Genomic DNA, 21,106 nt, shown 5'->3' on the forward strand with positions numbered 1-21,106 from the left:
CTACAGCTGACAATATCACCCGCAATTCACAAATGAGACAGGGGCCCACCAATAACACGTCCAAGGTCACAGCTCGTAAGTGGCCACATCAGAGCTGGGTCTCATGTCCGGCTGCCTCCAGAAGTTTTGCTGTCATTGCCCTACTCTGCTTTCTGTCGTCCGCTTCTCCCCCCACTACTGTCTTACACTGAAACTCCCTGAGAAATGACTGGCTGAACTGACCAGCTACTAATGTCCCTGGTTCCCTGGGCTGTGCAGTGGTGAGGTCTCAGGGCCGGTTCCCCACACATCTTAAGGGCTGTAATGGTAAGGCCTGACTAGCTCCAGAGCCAGAGTCTGATGTGAGCTCTGCTCCAGAATGGCCACTGCTACCTTCCCTCCCCGTTTTTCAGTTCTGTGTCCACCCAGGAAATTGCAAAGGACCTGGCTGTACCCCTCTGGGCACCAGGAGCCAGCAGGTGCTTGGCACATCGCAGGGTCAGTGAGCAGGAGGGGATCAGGTGACTGAGCCCAGGGTGGCAGGGAGGGGCCCCAGCTTTAGCCACCACTGAGGTGGCAATCCCCAGCCTGCAGCCAGGGCCTATTACCAGTGGGGTCGAAAACTCACAAGGCTGGGGGCCAGGATGACTCCAGAAAGCTCATCCTGGACAGGTCCATCTTAGCCCTGGGGCTGAACCCAAAAGGCCTGAAGGCCACAGTCCGAGGGACTGATGATGGGGCTGTGGAGTGAACATCTGTCTGGTTTGAATCAAGTCCTATTAAGTAGGGGATGTCCACGTGGGGCTCCCAGAGGCACCTGGCTCTAATCAGTCAGTCCTGACTGCCTTCGATAAGTGGCTGTGATGAGGGTTGTTCCCACGCTCCAGCCAGACCCAAGAACCACACAGAGACCAGCGAATACTATCACAATCAATAGATTTACCAACCTGGGGCTGCGACTGACTCTTTGCAGAGGGGGTGTGTGGGGTGGGTGGGGTAAGAGGCTGGGAAAATGACCACAAGACCAAAGAAAAACAGGGACTTATTGGGGGGGAAGGGACGGACAACTATGTTGTCTTCCCTAGATCAATTTTCTTCTGGATGGCTCGAGCCGAGTGGTAGATGAGAGAGTCGATGAGTCCGGCCACTGGGGAGAGAGACGAGGGCTGGCACTGGCCCAGGTGGGCTCTTGGCTTGACCTCCGGGCCTTGTCACCTGACTGGCCAGGCCAGCATCCCCCCTTGGCCCTTGAAGTACCCCTCCTCCCTCGACCAAAACCTAGTGGGAGGAGTCAAGCTTTGCACTCCCCACCACGCCCTGAACCCCAGACAGACACCCTCGAGCTTCTAACCTGTGAACATGCCCCCGATGATAGCGCACACGCCTGTCAGGAAGTGTGTGAAGGACCTGGAAGAGGGGTGGGGGAGGGTCAGCAGGCACCCTGCTCCCTGCCGGCCCAGGCCCCTCCCTTTCCCCGCCCTCACCTGTGCTTCTCCGTCAGCTTCACCATCATGGGCGAGAGCTCGTACAGCACGAAGACTCCAGGAAGCCCCTGATCGCCCATCAGCCCATTGGCGACCTTCTCATGTCTGGTCACAGAGAACTGATTTGTCCTCAGCACCTGGGACGGGAGGGGAGCCTGGGCCAGGGCCGGGTCTATGACCTGGCTCCCAACCCTGCCGCCCCACCCCTGCTCCTACCCCTGGTGTTGCAGTGCCTTGACTGTGTGGAGGAGAAAACGAGGCTCACGTTGGAAACAAACACTGCAAGGCCTAGGGACCACCTAGATGCCCTCTCCCAGCCTGACCATCCCAGCTTCCCCTCCAGTCACCAGCTCTTTACAGTTTCTCAATCCCAGCTACGTTTGGTGGACCCTCTCAATGGGGGTCCAGGGGTGACAAGCAACTCTCCAAGGCTGCACCACAAGCTCCTGGCGAGGCTGGGCCTGACTTCTTCCCTGCTCAGGCCCATGCAGTCTACCAGTCTGTGGAGATGCTGCTCCACAGGCCACAGCAGAGTTGGGAGGAAGGGGCACGGGAGGGTTGACCTTGCTAGCTCCAGGCTCAGGGCAGACAATGGGGGACAGTGAGGCAGACAGAGAGTGGACACGGGAGGAGTGGATGGAGGCACTTTGGGCAAGTAGGAAAAGCGCTTTGAAATCTGACAGCCTGGGGCCTGAGCTCTGGCTGTGAGGGCAAATCACCTCCCCTCTCTGAGCCTCAGCTTGTCACCCATCATATGGGGATAAGAGCAGGACTTTGCTTCCCAGCTTGAAGGAACTCAAGTGCTTGGCACCAAGAGGGTGCCCGGATGTCTGAGCTCCCTCAGACTCACCTCCCCATCTACCTTCATGTACACCGTGGGCACCACCTTCACAAAGTACTGGAACATCATGGAGGCTGCAGGGAGAAGAGGGCACTGGGCGTGGGTGCAGGCAGGGCTTGGGTGGCTGGGGGTTACCTCCCAGGCTGGTACCTTGGGGTGCAGTGACGTTGGTGTGGTCCAGGGGGTTCACAATGCCCGGGTAGTCCTCCCCGAATGACAGGTGCTGGATGTAGTGTGTCATGTTGATCTGCAAGCAACACCAGCTCCTGGGTCTTGGAGGACTCGAGGCCCCGACAGGCCCCTCCCTCTCAAAGGCTCTTCAGACAGGAGCAGACAGGGGCACCTGGGTCTGGGGAGTGGGTGTGTGGAGATGGGCCAAGGGCTGGGCCCTGCCTAGGAGAACCTGCTTGAGACAGGTACCCCCGACCCCCACCTAGGAACTCCTTCCTCAGGGTCTGGGGGCTCCTGGGGCTCCAGAGTTTGAGGTTCTGGGACTGCATCCACCCATTAACCAAGCACAGACTGGACATGGGCCCTGGGTGGCAGGTGCTGGCTTTGCCTGGAGGCGCCCCAGATCTCCCAGCTCCGGCTCCTGTCCTGCTCCTGTCTAGATCAAACTTAGCCACTAGAGGGATCTTTTAAAAAAGTGCAAATCTGATTACGTCATAATCCTGCTTAAAGTAAGCCAACAGCTTCCCAACTGCTTGGGAGAAAGTCCAGACCCCCTGGCTGGCCTGCCAACCCTCCAGCCTCATCCTCATCCAACCACATGGCCCTGTTGTTCCTTAGAAGTGCCCCAACCCTCCTGACCTCACCCCAAGGCTCCCTCTTCCCGGATGCTCTTGTCCAAGCCCATCCCTTGTCTCCAGCCCACGCAGATCTCAGTTCAAAAGTCACCACCAGTACCCTCAGACCGCACCCCCTGTCAGAACACGGTTTATTTTTCTATATCTGCTCCCCACCCCAGGATGTCTCTACAGAGAATGAAGGCAGCAGCATGCTTCCACCTCCACCCGCCCTCCGTGGTTGCTACCTGGTACGTACATTGTCGAGGCCGAAGCTCTGCAGGTCATGGACTAGGAGAGAAGGGAGAAGATGTCAGCAGGTGGAGCAGGCTCCCCACACCCTCGCTTGGGCCTCCTCACTCCTCCCTCTGGACTGTGCCCGCCTGGCTCGTCCTCCACCCCTCACTCACTCACCAGTCTGGCCCTGCTTGAGGGCAGCCAGAGGGCCCGCCGCAGGCCTGCGTGAGAGGCTGTGCCCTCCACAGGCCCCACTTCCTCCCTCACATACACAGGGAGCCCCTCACGGGCATCACTCCAGGCCTTTGCTCCCACCAAGGCCCTGCCTGCAGCTCAGGAAAGAAAACCCACTGACTCAGGTTTAGCGAGAGCCGATGGCCAATCACTGAACCCCAGAGTGAGGTGGGACCTGAGAATGTGGTCCAAGCCCTTTCCCTGCCTCCTCTGCCCTCACCCTCAACCCACCAAAGGAAATCTCACAGGCAACCTGCACCCTCTGTTCCAGAACAAGCTCTTCCTGCCCTCTAACCCTGATCCCTCCTGCTACAAGGAACCCCACCTAAAAGATACATCCCACTGCTTTCTATAGTCACCCGGCAGCCATCCCACCCATCCACACCTCCGCCCATCCTGGGAGGGCAGGCTGCCCCAGAAACGGGGGCTTGGCCTCCCTGGGAGGGCAGGGCCACTTACTCTCCACAGCATGTACTGCAGCATGGGGAAGGGAAGAAGAGAGAAGGGAGGAAGAGAAAAAAGATTCAGAGCTTCACAACAAGAACTACGAGAATTATGGACCAAGATACGTGGTAGAAGGGAAGACTGGATATTCCTGCCTCAGCAGCAGGGTCTGGACTCAGCTAACAAGCCTCCTCCTGGTCCCCTCCCCAAAGGAGCCCTTCCCTGGCCAGAGAAGAGGGCAAGGGGGCTTGGGGGCAGAAGTATGGTGGCCTAGGAAGAACAAAAGACCTAGAGCCCAGAGTCACTTTCCTAGCTGTGTGACCTTGGGCAAATCACTTGTCCTCTCTGAGCCTTGGTGTTCCCCTCTGCACAGGGCTGTCCTGAGGACCAGGCAGGATCTAAGATGGGAAAGTACTTGGTAAACTTTACAGTCTTCTCCTTTTCTCCCCCAATCAACATAATGTCAGAAACTAGCTCCCAGGCCTCAATTCAGCCTCTGGCCTCGGGCAACTGTAGCTCTGTGTTTCGAACATCCTTCTAGGATATGGAGTGCCTTTTGCCCTGGGCTCCCTGACTATGACAACAGCCCAGACAGAGAAGCAGAGACGCACCACCTCTTACTGAGTGCCCGCAGGCCCTGCGCCCACAGCTCCACGCTGATCGTCTTCCTAATCCCAGTAAGACCACCCTTCCCCGGCCCCCTCCAGATCCACCTGCCTGCTCCTCTCCAACACTCAGCCTCATCCCCGACTGCCTTAAAGACCAGCAGGGCCATCTCCATCAGGCCTGTTACTCCTGCTGTCCTTCGTCACCGGGCAGCTCAGGACTGCCAGGTCATCTCTCATCCCCTGGACTCTTGTCACCATGTAGCTCTGTACATCCCCTTAGTATAATCCTGACTCCCATCCCTCCCAGACCCTTCCACGTGCCCTGTTACTCATCAGCAAAACCTCGACATCTTCAACCTCCAAACCTTCCCTCCACCTTGTGCTCTGGCAGCAGCCCAGCTCTCCCTTGAGGGCACTACTTCCCTTGCAGACCCCAAGCAGTGACTATTTCTCTCCCACACCCGTCCTCCTCCTTGGCCTTAAGAGAGGTTCTCCTTGCTCCTTAATGCCATTTCCAGATCACTGTCCCTTGATCTTCCCTAAAAGTCTCCAAGTCCGCAGCTCCTGGCACACTATACCACCTCCCATCCCCATCTGTTTGCTGGAGATCCACACAGAACTGCCGGTCAGTCCTCCCATGCCGGTTCTCAAGAGTTTTAGCCACTGTCACGGTCTCCCATACGATGGTCCTGTCACAATTCCTGGTGATTTCCACATCACTCAGCTGCCAACCTACCCATACCTGTGTAGATCTGCCCTTCCTCCTGTTGCCAAGCTGGGGCTTCCTACAGCTCTAAGGCACTACATTCTGTCTTCCTTTTCCTTCTCAAGGACTTCACTCCAGTAAATGTCTCTCTCATCTCCGGAGCACCGCTTCTGCTCTCTTCAGCAGGTAACTTCCGACAGCATGTTAACACACTGCTACATCACACATCTTACAGAACCCCCCTTGGCTCCACATTTCCCTCCAGCCACAGCCCACTCTCTCCCTTCCCTTTAGAACAAACCCCACAAGAGCTGCCTCTGCTCACTGGCTCCAACTCCTCTCCCATTCCCTCCTGAACCGCTCAGTGGTGCTCCCTGGCACTCCACCCAAACCGCTCTGTTACGGTCACAATGACCACTGCCACGTTATACACACAATGGTCGGTCGTTCTCCTTGATGTCCAGAAGCATCTGATACGGTTTTGGAAACACTTTTGTCCCTTAGCTTTCAGGATGCCTGGTTCACACTCTCATCTCCTCGGGGTTTCTTAGCAGTCTCCTCTGCTGCGCCCTCCTGATGCCCTGTCCTCTAATGCTGGGGCCTGGCGCTTAGGCTCCTGAGCTCTCCTCTTCTCCATCTACCCTCACCTCCACCCAGAAGGTGATTCATTCAGTTCCATGGTTTTAACACACTGATGACTCCAACATTTGTATCTCTAGGCCAGACCTCTCCCCTAAACTCCAGACTTGAATGGCCAACTTCTTACTTGACATCTGAGGTGTCTAAAAGGACACCCACATCCCATTGGTCGGAACATGTTGAAAGCGGCTTTATGCCCCCGACTCCAACCACCTAAACCTGCTCCTCTGAGTCATCCCCCATCACTAAATGGTAACTTCATCCTTCTCGCTACTCAAGTAGAAAACTTCGGAGTCATCTTGACTCCTCTTTCCCTCACCTTAGCATCCATCAGCAACTCCACCTTCAAAATACCCGCAGTCACTTCTCACCACATCTACCACCACTCTGGCCCCACCCCCATCACCTGGTGCCTGAACCGATCGCCCTAACAGCCTCCTGATCGGCCTCTCTGCCTCTGTCCTTCTCCGCCACCCCCCCACCCGGGCCTCCCCCTCCATCTTCTCCACAGAGCAGAGGGCTGCCTGCCTTTTCAAAGTTAAGTCAGATCACGCGCCACTTCTTCAGAGCCCCACGACAGCCTTCCATCTCACGCAAAGCAGCAGCCCTGGTCCCTGCGGTGCCCTCCTGGGCCCCATTACCTCCCGCACCTTACTGCTAATCAAGCAGCTCGGCTCACTGTGTCCGGCCACCCTCACTTCCTCACTGTACCCTGAGTTCACCAAGCACATTCCTGCCTTAGGGATTTGCATTTGCTATTCTCTCTGCTTGAAACACCTCGCCCCAGTCATCCACATGGCCGGTCCCTTCACTTTCTTCAGGTCTTCACTCAAATGTCATCCATCAGAGTCTTCCCCTGACCACCCGATATGGAATGGTACTCACACACCATCTCACCCAACCTCTCGGCCCCATCATCCTTAGCCTGCCTTTTTTGTGTTTGAGTTACTTAACAGCATCTGATATACCATATATTTTACATACTTGTTTATTGTCTGTTTCTTTACTAGAATGTTCTGAGGGCAGGGACTTTGTTTTTTTTTAATTAAAAAAAATTCTTTTTGGCTGCGTTGGGTCTTCGTTGCTGCGTGTGGGCTTTCTCTAGTTGTGGTGAGCGGGGGCTACTCTTCATTGCAGTGCACGGGCTTCTCATTGAGGTGGCTTCTCTTGTTGTGCAGCACAGGCTCTAGGCGCATGGGCTTCAGTAGTTGTGGCTCACGGGCTCCAGAGCACAGGCTCAGTATTTGTGGCACGTGGGCTTAGTTGCTCTGCGGCATGTGGGATCTCCCTGGACCAGGGATCGAACCCGTGTTCCCTGCATTGGCAGGTGGATTCTTAACCACTGTGCCACCAGGGAAGTCCCAGGGACTTTGTTTTGATCACTGCTGCATCCTTAGCACCTAGACTAGCACATGGCGCACAACAGGTGATTACTAAATATCTAGTGAATGTACGAATGAATGAATGAGAATAAATCTCATTTATTCATTCTTGTGAACAACCCTGTAAGGTAGGCACTATTTCAGGCCCATTTTATAGAAGAAGAAATTGAGTAGAGTACGTCCTAAATACGACACAGCTTGGGAGAGGCAGAACCTGGGTTCCAGACCAGCTCTGCTTCCCCCAAAGCCTCATACACAGGTCATCTGATACTGGGGGCTACCATTTAAACAAGCACCTACCACAAGCCAGGCTCTGTGCTATCATCTTTAACCTGCCCAAACAGCATAGGAGATGAGTACTATCATCCCCACTTTAAAAAGGAGGAAACTGAAGCTCAAAAAGTTAAGGAAATTTCTCAAAGTTTCAGACAGCCTGTAAGGTCTAAAACTGAAATCTGAAGCCAGGCAGTCTGGCTCCTCAGCCTGTGCTCTTAACTGTTTACCAAACTGCTGCCCTGGGTTGAGGGTCTGCTCTGGGCCAAAGACAAAAGAGCAGCAGGCAGCCGAAGGGGCACTCAAACTCACCAGGTGTCCAGAGGTAAAGCTCCCAGCTGATGTCGGGTCACTTACCGTGCACGTGGGACTGCTGGAAGCTCTTCCCGGGGGCAAAGTGAAAGTTTCCCGCCACCTGTAGGGGAGACGCCTCTCATTCTCCAGCTGTTTCCTCCTTTCCCTTTGTCCCCTCGATTCACAGTGGAGTGGGGCCAACCCACAGCCCAGCTGGCCCTGTCCCGCCTCGGCTCCTCCTGTACCTTGTTGACTTCCAAGAAGCCGTACACCTGGCAGCCTTCATTCTTCTGCTCCTGCATCTTCTGGCTGAAGCCCTCTCGCCGGCACTGCTCAATAGTGTCTGGGTTCTTGAAGGCCCAGCCTCGACGGCGATATGCCTCCCGCACATCCTCACAGGAGTTACAGCACCTGTAGGAGAGGAGGTGCAGGGGGAGAATGTCAAAGAGGCACAGAAACAGTGCCGGCACCTTGGGAAATAAAGCAGTTCTGCCCACTAATGAAGCCTCTGCCAGCCTCATCCCTGACCATCCAGTGTTCTCAAAGTATGTTTCCTCAGCGGCAGCAGGACTGTTAAAAATACATATTCCCATTTTCTTTGGGGTGATGAAAAGTTTTAGACCAGATTGTGGTGATGGCTGCACAATGCTATGAATGTAGTTAATACCACTGGATTGCACATATGAAAATGGTTAAAATGGTAAATTTTATGTCATGTATATTTTACCTAAAAATTTTTTAAAAAAATACATACTCCCAGGCCCTGCCCTAGACCTGGTGAATCAGCCTCTCACGGGTCAGGGCCTGAGAAACAAACCAGCAGTTACCATATATGGAAGGCTTAATTAATAACCTGGGCTGGGCCCTCCATCTCACTGCTTTACATACATACTCCTTATGTGACTCTTATGAGAAAGGTGCCATTATGGTTCCCCTTCACAAGAGAGGGTTATGTAGCTTGGCCCAAGGACCCATGGGTAGAACCCAGGCAGCTGGACTCCAGTCACTACCTCTGAACCAGAGCAAGGACCACTTCAACCTCGTCCCCAGCTCTGCAGCCCCCAGGTAGGGCCTGGCCACAGAGCCTCAGTCGCCTGCACCAGGATCAGGGACCAAGGCGTGCAGCCTGTCCCGTCCCGTCTATACTCTTGGTCTAACCCACAGAGTCCAACAAAGGCTGAGGATGACTGACAAAAAGCACCTGATGGGAGCCCTGCTCCCCAGCCCCCCACCCCGACCCCCTGACCCTGGCTCACTTGATGTCTTCCGTCTCGGCACCATAGCAGCTCTCACAGCGATTAGGGTCCAGGGAATCAGGGTCAAACACCTTCATCTCAACTTTCCCGAGCTCTAAGGGGAGGGCAGAGGCAGGGGCATCAGCTGGGGGCAGGCACAGTGAAATCTATACCCCTAACCCTTGCATGGGCCCTTTGGGTTAATAAACATTATAACAGCTAATATTTACATCATGTATACTATGTGTCAGGCACTAAGCATTTCTACACATATATTATTTCTTTTAATAACGGTAATAGTAATAAAACAATAACAGTGAATACTAAATATTAGCTGAATACAGGTCACTGTACTTTACATATATTGTCTCTTTTCAACCCCACAATGACTGTGAAGGTGGAGGTTATTATCCCCATAGTACTTGAGAAGGTGCTGAGGCTCAGAGATGAAAAGTGATTTCGCCCAATGCAACACAGTAAGTGGCAGATTTCAGCTCTAAATCCAAAGTGTAAGCCCTTAACCATGGTGCTTGTCCTCAGACTGCTCTCTCTGCACCTGGCTCCCTGCCTTTAACTACCTCAACATAACTGGCGATTTCAATATTCAATACCCTGACCTCCTGTCCTCCAATAATCTTTCTATTTTTGTCATCCAACCTCAGCCACACATTTCCATACTCAGTTATTACCAGTTACCACAAACCTTCCAAAATTCAATTTCAAGTATCCTAATCTTCAATCTTATCCTCATTTTCCCACATCACTCTCTCTGGTACCCAGAATCCACCAATTCTTTGACACCACTGACACTATCACCCCTTCACATCCTCACTTCCCTCCGTGTTTAAATTCTATGGTCCGAATGAGGAATGAACAGTCTCTTCAATAAATGGTGCCGGGAAAACAGGATATTCACATGCAAAAGATTGAAATTATACCCCTATTTTACACCACTCACAAAAATTAACTCAAAATGGATTAAAGAATTAAATGTAAGACTTGATACCATAAAACTCCTAGAAGAAAACATAGGGAAAGAACTCCTTGATATTGGTCTTGGCAATGTTTTTTTGGATATGACACCAAAAGCACAGGCAACAAAAGTAAAAATAAGTGCAACTACATCAAAATAAATAGCTTCTGCACAGCAAAGAAACAATTAACAAAATGAAAAGACAACGTATGGAATGGGAGTAATATTTGCAAATGATATATCTGATAAGGGGTTAATATCTAAAATATGTAAGGAACTCATATAACTCAACAGCAAAAAAATCAATTTATTCAATTAAAAATGGGCAAAGGACTTGAATAGACATTTTTCAAAAGAAGACATACAGGTGGTCAACAGGAACATGAAAAGGTGCTTAACAACACTAATCATCAGAGAAATGCAAATGAAAACTACAAGATATCACCTCACACCTGTTAGAATATCTATTATTAGAAAAAACAAAAACAAAAATGAAGTATTGATGAGTAAGTGGAGAAAAGGGAACCCTTGTGCACTGTTGGTGGGAGTGTAAATTGGTACAGCCATTATGGAAAACAATATGGAGGTTCCTCAAAAAATTAAAAATAGAACTACCATTTGTTCCAGCACTTCCATTTCTCGGTATATATACAAAAAAAAAAAAAAAAAAAAAGAAATCAGTATCTTGAAGAGATATCTGTAGTCCCATGTTTATTACAGCATTATTCACAACAACCAAGACATGAAAACAATCTAAGTGTCCCTCAGCAGATGAATGGATAAGGAAAATGTGGTTTGTTTGTGTGTGTGTGTGTTTGTATGTGTATATGGTGTGTATATATATATGGTGTGTATATATATAATGATTATATATATCATATATATTAGAATATTTTATATATATCATATACATATACTGGAATATTATTCAGCCATTAAAAAGAAGGAAATCCTACCGTTTGCAACAACATGGATAAACCTTGTGGCCATTATATTAAGGGAAATAAGTTAGATAGAGAAAGACAAATACTGTATGATCTCATTTATATGTAGAATCTAAAAAAAACAAATTCATAGAAACAGAGTAGACAGGTGGCTGTCAGGGGCTGGGGGGGTAGGGGAAATGGGGAAATGTTGGTCAAAGGGTACAGACTTTCACTTACAAGATGAATAAGTTCTAGGGATCTAATGTACAGCATGGTGACTACAGTTAACAATATTGTACTGTATACTTGAAAGTTGCTGAGAGTACATCTTAAATGTTCTCACCACATACACAGAAAAGGTAACTGTGAGGTAATGGATGTGTTAGCGAACCCTATTGTGTTAATCATCTTACAACAAATATGTATGTTAAATCATCATGTCGTATACCTTAAATTTACAAGATGGTATAATTCAATTATATCTCTACAAGGCTGGAAAATAAATTCTCTGGTCCACTGCTGCAATTATTCTCTTGCACATAATCACAAGTGATTTGTTCCTCTCTCCCTTTGTCGTACAAGTCTAGCAAAACTCAAATCCTAGTTGAGTTCAACTCCTTGTGCCTACTTCTTGCCTGTGCCTGCCTTAAGACTGCCTGGCAATCCTACTTCCTTTCAATAATCAGTTCACTATCCCATTCCCCACGATGACTAATTTATATCTTTTCCCCTTTCCTTGGGCTTCCAAAATCCCTTCCCCTTTCTCCACTCTTAGCTAATGACCTTGCTTTCAATTTCCACTAAAAAAAGAGAAGCAACAGAACCTCACTTAATCTCAACACCAAACCTACTAACCCGCACACACTCTCTTCCAGCCTCCACCCCACTTCTCCGCTCTGTCTCACAGCAAGACTCCTGGAAGGGTCATCTATACTTGATGTCTCCACTTCCTTTTCTGCTCTTTGGTTAGATTTTCATCCCCAACAGTATCAAAACTATTCCTTTCAGTCTCCAGTGACCTCCGTGTTGCCAACTGCAATGGTCAGAACAACCCAACCAAGTCACCCCTGAATTCCTGACCCATAGAAACTGAAAAAAAAATGTCTGTTGTGTTAAGTCACTAACTTTTGGGGTTACTTGTTACACAGTAGTGGATGTATATTCCCCCACCTCTCCCACCTACACACACAAATCCTCTTCCTCCTTTCTGGTCATCAAGTCATTCATTTCCTCAGACCAAAGCCTTGGAATCAACCTTGACCCCACATCCAATCCTACAGCCAATTCTATTGGTTTTACTGGTGTTCAACATATATTTGTTGAACAAATAAATGATAAAGCTCATCAACAGAGCAATCCCTAAGGTGTGAAAAATCATAGCTTTCAGGAAGGTTTTGTTATGGAGGGAAACTGACTTAATGGAGGCATTGGGAGGACACCTAGAGAGAAGAAAGGAAGCTAAAAGTGAACAGATGCTCTGTACTAGGCATTGTACACATATTACTTCATTTGATCCTACAATTCCACGTGGTGGGTACAACTGTTTATCACCACTTAATAGCTGAGGTCACAGACGGCAAGAGACGAAGCTACATCCGAACGCAGGCAATCTAACTCAAGAACAGGCTCAACCTTAAGCCATCCTTCATTCCAAAAGGGAAGAGCATTCAGGGCTGAACTCAGTCTATGGGACAGGGAAGCAACACCCAGAGAAGCGTGGGTCCACCTAGAGGAGTTCTGCCAAGGCAACAGCACATAGGACCCATCCCCAAACTTCTGTTACTCAGACCACAACAGGCAGGGATTGGGGACCTCTGAGAATGACAGACCTGAAGAGTACTCTTCTCAATATTTAGAGGCTAGAAAACTGGATTTCAGCCCACTCTGATTCTTAATAGCTGGGGGACCCTAGGCAAGCCACTTGACTTCTCTGGGTCCTAGATGTTTCATTTGTCACTGGGCCGGTCACAGCCCACTTGCCAGAAGGTAGTGCTTGGGCTTGTCCAGCTCTGAGATTTGAGATCTGTCTCTTCCCCCCAGTTACCATGACGCTCCGCCTCTGAGCTCACGGGAAAGCCATCCTTATCTAGCCGTTTTTTGAACAGGTTGTGTTCCACATCCAGCTGCTGCTCCCCAGCCACATCCATGGCATCGATGCTCAGATCTGGAAGCAGGAAATCAGGGTAAGGTACTGGGAACCTAAGGGCAAGGGAACCTGGGTTTTGGAGGGTAATGGGATGCTGGGCTTGCCTTGGGACAGCAGTGGATTAGGGGAAGGAGGTTGTCCTGGAGTCCTGTCCAGAACCTAAGGCTGGAGGTGTGAACCTGGAAGCCGACCTGAGAACCCTGGGACTTGCAACTCCCACCCATGGTGAGGTACTCACAGGCACACGGCATGTGTGGAAAAAGCACATTGATGTTGATCTTCAGTTTATCTCCCCGTGACTTGTCCACGTAGAGTTCAGGATGCACCTGGGGCAGGACGACCTCAGTAAGATTTGGCCCCAAGCCTCTTTTTCCCCATTCCCATCCCTCAAGCGCCTACCTCTAGAACGCCAAGACCCGCCCACGTACTAGGCCCCGTCCCTTACCTCAGTGGTGAGGTAATACTGCAGCTCGGACAGGAACAGTAGCAGCATGAGAAGGCCACTGACAATGGTCACTGCAGGGCAGGGAGCGAGGGTCAGGATGGCCTCTGTTCCTCTCCCTCAGCCCCTGGCAGGCCGGGCAGGTTCCAGGCGCCCCAGCCAACCTCTAGGACACCCCACTCCCCGCCACCCCGACCCCGCCACGGCCTACCCGTGGCGCCCCCGCAGGTCTTGACCCGGAAGTCCTCCAGAGTCTTGGGATAGGCATCGAACTGCTTCAGCTTCCCCAGCGCCTCCATGGGGACCAGCCGGAAAGAAGACGCCAGCCTACCCGCCCCTGCAGCCTCCCGCTTCCGGCCAAGAGCTTGAGCCACGCCCCCTCCTGCACGCAGGCGCAGCAATGCGTACGTTTGGCCCCACCCTTCGCCCGCGTTCTCACTCAGGCCGCCCCGCCCACCCGTGCTGTTCGCACTTTTGTCCAGCGGCTAAGGAGGGCTCCAGCGGTAAGGGAGCGGGGGAAAGCGGGGTTGTGGGGGGTAGGTCTTCTGCGGAACAGGGTACCCGGAGGAGGACTCCGCCGGGTAGACACAGTAATAGCAGCATTCGCTTGCCTTGCGCCAGGAACTGCGCCTCGAGTTTCACATCAGACTCTTGGAACAACTTGGAAGCTCCTAGAACAGTGGTTTTCAGTCTCCCCAAGTGGCAGCCCCATTATCACCTGGAATTGGTTAGAAATGCAAGTTATCGTGCCCCGACACAAACCTGATGAATCAGAAACTCTAGGAATGGCTCCCAGGTGATTCCCTGCAGTTACAGCTTGAGAATCACCTCTGTAAAGTAGGTGTGACTTTTATATCCATTTTCTAAAGGAGAAATTGTGGCCTGGAGAAGCTAAGTAACTTGCCCTAGATCACAGGAATTAATGGCAGGGCCTGATTCCAACACATTTCTTCTGGACCTCAAAGTACTCTGGGAGCCAGGGCCTCTGGGGTTGATTTTACCGAAACAGCCTGAGCACGGCTAGTGGAGGTGCGCGGCTCAAATCATTTCAGTGGCATTAGACCAGAACTTTGATAAGAGGTGGTACAGGGGACTGTGGACAGAGTCCACAGAAGAAAATGACTGACACGTTGGGTCAGGGAAGGCTTCCAGGAAAAGGAGACGGGACACAAGCTGGGTGCATTCTGGCAATCCGACTCAGGAGAAGCTGAGTCCCTGCTTCTGCCCGCAGGCTGTAGTTTGCTAGGAAGGGGAGAAGGAAAGGACTAATACATGTTAACTGAAAACTGACAACATGCCAACTGCTGTCGTCCATTCTACATGAGAACAACCCTGGGAAGTCGGTGCTATTTCAAATCCCATTTTATAGATGAGGAAGCCAAGAGCTGGATTGACTTTGCCCAAGGTTGCAGGGGTAGTTAATGGGGCAAAGGTGGGGTTCAAGGCCTGGTTTTTCTGACTCCAGAGCCTGGGTCTTTTCCACACATTAGCTACCACCACCAAGTGCAGGAGAAGTCTATTCTCAGTTGGATGCCCAAGGACAATGTTGACAGAAATTGTCCTCTCCTCTCTGCCATATGTCTATGTCGATTCTGTGCCTATTCATGTTTAACTTCCAAGCCCTCCTTCCTCAGTGGGGCGCCATGCTATGTGACTCACTCCTTCAACACATATTTATCAAGCTCTTCCTATTTCCCAGGTCTCCCCTGTGTTATGGAATACCATGGTGAATGAAACAGATATGGTTTATACCTACTCTCGAGGAGCTTTCAGTAGGGGTAGGGAGAGGTAAACAAAACAAAACAAACAAACAAATATATATACCACTGAACTGTACACTTAAAAATGGTTAAAATGGTAAATTTTATGTGTATTTTACCACAATAAAAATATTTTGAAAAAAATAATAAAGTAATTAATTAATAAACTACCTAAATAAAGAAGAATGTGCCTTGTACTGTGAAGGAAAAAGCAGAGAACTGTAATAGGGGCAACAAGGGTGGGAGACTTTCTGCTTTAGGAATTCTAGAATTAGGTAGTCCTTCGCTTTATGGAGTTCTTTTAGTTGGCCATGACACAGAAGTCACAGGAGACCAAGGTACTGACCAGTTGGAAACTTTGCTCCTCACAATGTCAGGCTTCCCCCTAACGCTTCAGCTCTCTCCCTCAAGGTGGGATCCTTTGGCCTTGGGAGCAGCTGGGGGCTGCACAGGAGTGCCTCACTCTGCACACAGGGCTGCAGGAAGAGGGGGGGTCACTGGTCACCTGTAGCTGTAGCCTCCAAGCCTGACCAGAGAAGGGGAAGTTTTCTGGCCCTTTCATTAGTTCATTCTGCCAGTCACAGCCTTCATTCACCTTGTTTGGGACACTGATAAATGAACTTTTCCTGAATCATTAAAGAAATAGGTATATTTGTAGGTGTTACATGTTCTCCTTCTCTTGGGAGAGATAGAGATCTCAGTGTATCTGGGTTGAAAACAATAGTTGCAGTGTAGAAACCCCACTGCTTCCCCTGAGAAGGAAGAATCATGACACAGCTGTGTTAGGGGGTCTCAGGGCCTAATTAGGAACAGGGAACTATCTTCAATATCCTGTGATAAACCACAATGGAAAAGAATATGAAAAAGAATATATATATATGTATCACTTTGCTGTACAGCAGTAATTAACACAACATTGTAATTTAACTATATTCAATTAAAAAATAAAAAAAGAATATGAAAATACAAGCCACAGACTGGGGAAAAATTTGCAAATCATATATGATAACAGACATATCCAGAATATATAAAGAACTCTTAAAAATAATAAGATGATGAACAACTCAATTTAAAAATGGGCAGAAGATTTGAATAGATATATCACTAAAGAAGATATATGAATGGCTAGCTAATAAGCACATGAAAGGATGCTTAGAATCATCAGTTATTAGGGAAATGCAAATTAAAACCACAGTGAGATGCCACTTTATACTCACTAGAATGGCTATAATCAAAAAGACAGACAAAAATAAATGTTAGTGAGAATGTGGAAAAATTGCAACCTTCATGCATTGCTGGTGACTGTAAAATGGTGCTGCCACTTTGGAAAATACTTTGAAATATTTTTTTTTAAAGTTAAATATAAATGTACAGGACTTCCCTGGTGGCACAGTGGTTAAGAATCCACCTGCCAATGCAGGGGACACGGGTTAGAGCCCTGGTCCGGGAAGATCCCAGGTGCCATGGAGCGACTAAGCCCGTGCGCCACAACTACTGAGCCTGTGCTCTAGAGCTCGCGAGCCACAACAACTGAGCCCGTGTGCCACAACTACTGAAGCCTGCGTGCCTAGAGCCTGTGCTCTGCAACAAGAGAAGCCATCACAATGAGAAGCCCGCACACCGCAACAAAGAGTAACCCCCGCTCACCGCAACTAGAGACAGCTTGGGCGCAGCAACGAAGACCCAATGCAGCCAAACATAAATAAATTAAAATAAAATAAATGTACATATAAACCAGCAATTCCCAGCTGTCTATCCAAGAGAAATGAAAAAGCATGTTCCCACAAAGACTTGTAAACACATGTTCATAGCAGCATTATTCATAATAGCCAAAAAGTGGAAATAATCCAAATGTCCATCAACTGATGAGCGAATAAACAAAACGTGGTCTATCCACACAATGGAATACTAGTCAGTAACAAAAAAGGAGTTAATGACCGGTGCGTGCTACAATGTAAAACTCCAAAATATTATGCTGAGGAAGAGAAGTCAGATATGAGAAACTACATTATCATTCCATTTATATGAAATGACTAAACAAGGCAAATCTATAGTGAAAATGGGTTAGTGGTTGCCTGGAATGAGGAGTGGAATTGACTGCAAATGTGAATGGGGGTCTCTGATGGAAATGTTCTAAAACTGGATTGTGGTGATACACAACTGTATATATTTATTGGCAATTATTGAATCATTCATTTAAAATGTGTGAATCTTATGGTATGTAGATTGTACCTCAAGAAAGTTGCCAAAAAATCAGAAGCAAAGCTAATATTTCGAGGTGTTTTTAAAAGACTGTATCTTGCCATGGGCTGGAGAAGAGAGGAATGGGGAACGATTCCTTAATGGGTGTGGGGTTTCCTTTTGGGCTGATGAGTATGCTCTGGAATTAGATAGTAGTGATGGTTGCATTACACTGTGAATGTCCTAAATGTCACTGAATTATTGTACACTTTAAAATGGTTAAAATGGTAAATTTTTGAGTGTTTTACAACAATAAAAAAATATTACATTTGTTGATATAAATGAAACACCAATAGAGCTTACTAGGCTTCTTTTTCTAGATGATTTTTTTTTAAGTTTTTATTTTGAAATAGGAATAGGCACATAAGAAATTGCAAAAATAGTAAAGAGAGGTCCCATGTACCCATCACCAAGTTTCATCTTACCCTATAGTACTTACAGTACATTATCCAAACCAGGAAATTGATATTGAGACAATACAATTAGTCTACAGATATTATTCAGATTGTTTTTTCTTTTTTCTTTTTGGCTACGGTGGTTCTTCATTGCTGTGTGCAGGCTTTCTCTAGTTGCAGCGAGCGGGGGCTACTCTTTGTTGCAGTGCACTGGCTTCTCATTACGGTGGCTTGTCTTGTTGCAGAGCACGGGCTCTAGGCGCCTGGGCTTCAGCAGTTGCAGCACGTGGGGCCTAGAGCACATGGACTTCAGTAGTTGTGGTGCGCGGGCTCAGTAGTTGTGGCACGTGGGCTCAGTAGGTGCTGCGCTCGGGCTCTAGGACGCCCGGACTTCAGTGGTTGTGGCGCATGGGCTTAGTTTCTCTGCGGCATGTGAGATCTTCCCGGACCAGGGCTCGAACCCGTGTCCCTCGCATTGGCAGGCAGATTCTTAACCACTGCGCCACCAAGGAAGTCCCTTACTCAGATTTTTTGGTGAATTTTTTTTAATCTATAAAATACCCAGTGCAGATTTTCACTAGTTATGATAACTGTTTTACTGTTCTCCTCCTATGGAAGAAAACATTTTGATTTTAAAATAAAATTACATGATTTCTGACCCTCCTTGTCTTCTGAAACCTTAAAAACAACTCAAAGTTTTTCATTTTGTTTTTTAACATCTTCCACAGGCCATGATTGAATTAAGGGAGTGACACTGGAGATGAAGAAGGTGGTGTGGAGATAGAAACAAATAGATTAAAAATGATTTGGAGAGCTTCCCTGGTGCCGCAGTGGTTAAGAATCTGCCTCCGAATGCAGGGGACACGGGTTTGAGCCCTGGTCTGGGAAGATCCCACATGCCGCAGAGCAACTAAGCCCGTGCGCCACAACTACTGAGCCTGCACTCTAGAGCCCATGAGCCACAACTACTGAAGCCTGCATGCCTAGAGCCTGTGCTCCACAACAAGAGAAGCCACCACAATGAGAAGCCCGTGCACCGCAACAAAGAGAAGCCTCCACTCACCACAACTAGAGAAAGCCCGCGCGCAGCAACGAAGACCCAATGCAGCCAAAAATAAATAAATAAATAAAATAAATTTAAAAAATGATTTGGAAATCATAGGAGAGGGAGGAGTCAAGGATAGCGCATGGGTTTCTGGCTTCCGCAACAGGCTGAATGGAGGAACATCTGTTGAGATAGAGAAGTCTTGGGAAGGGGTTGGTTTAAAGGGAGCATCATGAGTTCTGTCTCAGGCTTGCTCAGGGTGATGGGTCTCTGAGACATCTAAGTTGTGGTGTGACAGGCTGCTGGGTATGGGGTCTAGAGAAGAGAAGAGAGGCCTGAGCCGAAGATACACTATTGGAGAGGGGGCTTCACACATATATAGTATCTACGGTTCCCTCTCCACTCTGTTCCTGTTTCCTGTAAATATTTATTACATGATTCTCAGTCTTAGGGATTCAGAGGTAAAGAAGACAGTCAAGGTCAGTCTCTATCCGCGTGGATCTTGCACTCAGTGCAGGCAGCTTGTGTGTAACAGACAGGCTAGGGTGGTGGCTTTGTGCCTAAAGGAGGGAGGTCACAATGTGTACTTTGTGATGAGAGCCAGTGGCACTGAGGACCCCACTGAGAGCTCAGCCTTCCTCCTGCAGGGAGGATAGGGCACACACCATATGTTATCTCTCTGCCCTCCCACCTTCCATCCTAGGCCCAGCCAGAGTCCCCTTTGGAGGTGAGCAAATGGATAGGGAAGTGGGAGATGAGGGGTTGGGAGGAGGTGTGGTGTGGAGGGCTGGGGAGCCGTGGAAGCCAACAAGACAGAGGGCTGGGGGGCTATCTGTGGCCTCAGTTCCTCACCCCTCCCAGTCCCAGGTAGAGGAGCCAGTCAGCTGCCTGCCACTGGAGCCTTTGCCTGGGCCAGACATGAAGCGCTGCTGGCAGATTTTTGTCCTGTGCATCTTCCTGATGCTCATCTTGTGGCTGATGGCCCCCTGCCTGGATCTGAAGGCGGAATCGGCACCCCAGGAAAAACGGATGAACGTGGTACCACGGCGTTGCAGCTGCTCTCCGTTCAAATTCAGGAAATGTGGCTGCCCACCCGGGACCCTCAACGACTCTGTCTGCCACCACATGGCCGGAGGGAACTGGTTTGATGTAGGTTACGAGGAGACGATGGGGTACCTCATGGGAGCAGCAGAGCCCACCAGCCCTGACGCTGTGCTCTCGTGGTCGGTCAGTGGTCAACACTGGGCCAGCCCATCCCGTCCTTCCCAGGCCCAGCCCACCTCCCACTTCCTGGCCCAAACTCCTGCCCTCGGCCCTGGCTTCGTGTGCCTCCTATCTTCACAGCCTCAACCCCTGACCTCCGGATGGAGGTCTCACCCACCCAGCTCTGCTTTCCTTCCCCCGGTAGCCAATACCTGGATCTCAACCCCCAATCTCCTCCCTCCTGCTGTTTTTAGGGCATGAACTCAGCAAGCGAACTGGGCAGAGTGTGGGAGAAGCTGTTCAAGGGGATTCCCAGGCCCTCGGTGAGCCATTTAGATCTCTTCTGTGGAACTTGTGCATCGGTGGGGAACTCGAAGATCCTGCGGGCCGCCAACCTCGGCAAGAGCGCCAATCACACCACGGTCTCCAGGTGGGCACTGAGGAGGGGGCAGGGGACTGGACGTCCAGGCCTGCCCCCAGAGTTTTGTCAGTTTCTGCTCTCCTTCCCAGGATGAACCAGATCTCTGTTCAGGGCTTCGAGATGCTGGGGAACCAAACCACGGGACACTCCATCTCCCGCAGGAATGATAGGGACCAGGGCTCCTGGAGCCAGTTGGTGCTGCTGCTCCTGAAGCTCTTTGTTCTGGCTTGGACTTCAGATGCTCTGAGTGAAGAGGTGATGGTCTGGGAACCCAGACATTCTTAGTATGGGGGGCAAGGAGAGGTCACTGCAGGGGATGACAGAGGGGGCTCCAGGGAGACCCTCTGCTGGCTTACTGGGAGCACCTGCAGGACCTTCGCAAGTCTCAGGGGCTGCTGAAACTCCCCCACCTC

The 21,106-nt window shown here is 49.7% G+C and overlaps 2 protein-coding genes across 2 annotated transcripts; one reads left to right on the plus strand and one right to left on the minus strand.

Moving 5' to 3' along the window:
- Positions 1-898: 898 nt before the first annotated feature.
- On the minus strand, positions 899-13,992 carry ERGIC3 (ERGIC and golgi 3). Its single transcript, XM_059897476.1, has 13 exons — positions 13,840-13,992; positions 13,632-13,702; positions 13,425-13,512; positions 13,085-13,204; positions 9,163-9,256; positions 8,152-8,317; positions 7,970-8,027; positions 3,349-3,380; positions 2,455-2,551; positions 2,314-2,378; positions 1,464-1,600; positions 1,331-1,386; positions 899-1,126 (listed from the first exon to the last, which is right to left on the minus strand). The coding sequence occupies exons 1-13, from the start codon at positions 13,925-13,927 to the stop codon at positions 1,047-1,049; spliced, it is 1,152 nt and encodes a 383-aa protein (XP_059753459.1). The 5' UTR covers positions 13,928-13,992; the 3' UTR covers positions 899-1,046.
- Positions 13,993-19,301: 5,309 nt separating this feature from the next.
- C15H20orf173 (chromosome 15 C20orf173 homolog) lies at positions 19,302-21,059 on the plus strand. The gene is made up of 4 exons (XM_059897880.1): positions 19,302-19,328; positions 19,670-20,296; positions 20,527-20,702; positions 20,783-21,059. The coding sequence occupies exons 1-4, from the start codon at positions 19,302-19,304 to the stop codon at positions 20,976-20,978; spliced, it is 1,026 nt and encodes a 341-aa protein (XP_059753863.1). The 3' UTR covers positions 20,979-21,059.
- Positions 21,060-21,106: the final 47 nt, after the last annotated feature.

Source organism: Balaenoptera ricei, chromosome 15 (genome assembly GCF_028023285.1).
Source record: "Balaenoptera ricei isolate mBalRic1 chromosome 15, mBalRic1.hap2, whole genome shotgun sequence".
In the NCBI taxonomy this organism is placed as follows: Eukaryota; Metazoa; Chordata; class Mammalia; order Artiodactyla; family Balaenopteridae; genus Balaenoptera; species Balaenoptera ricei.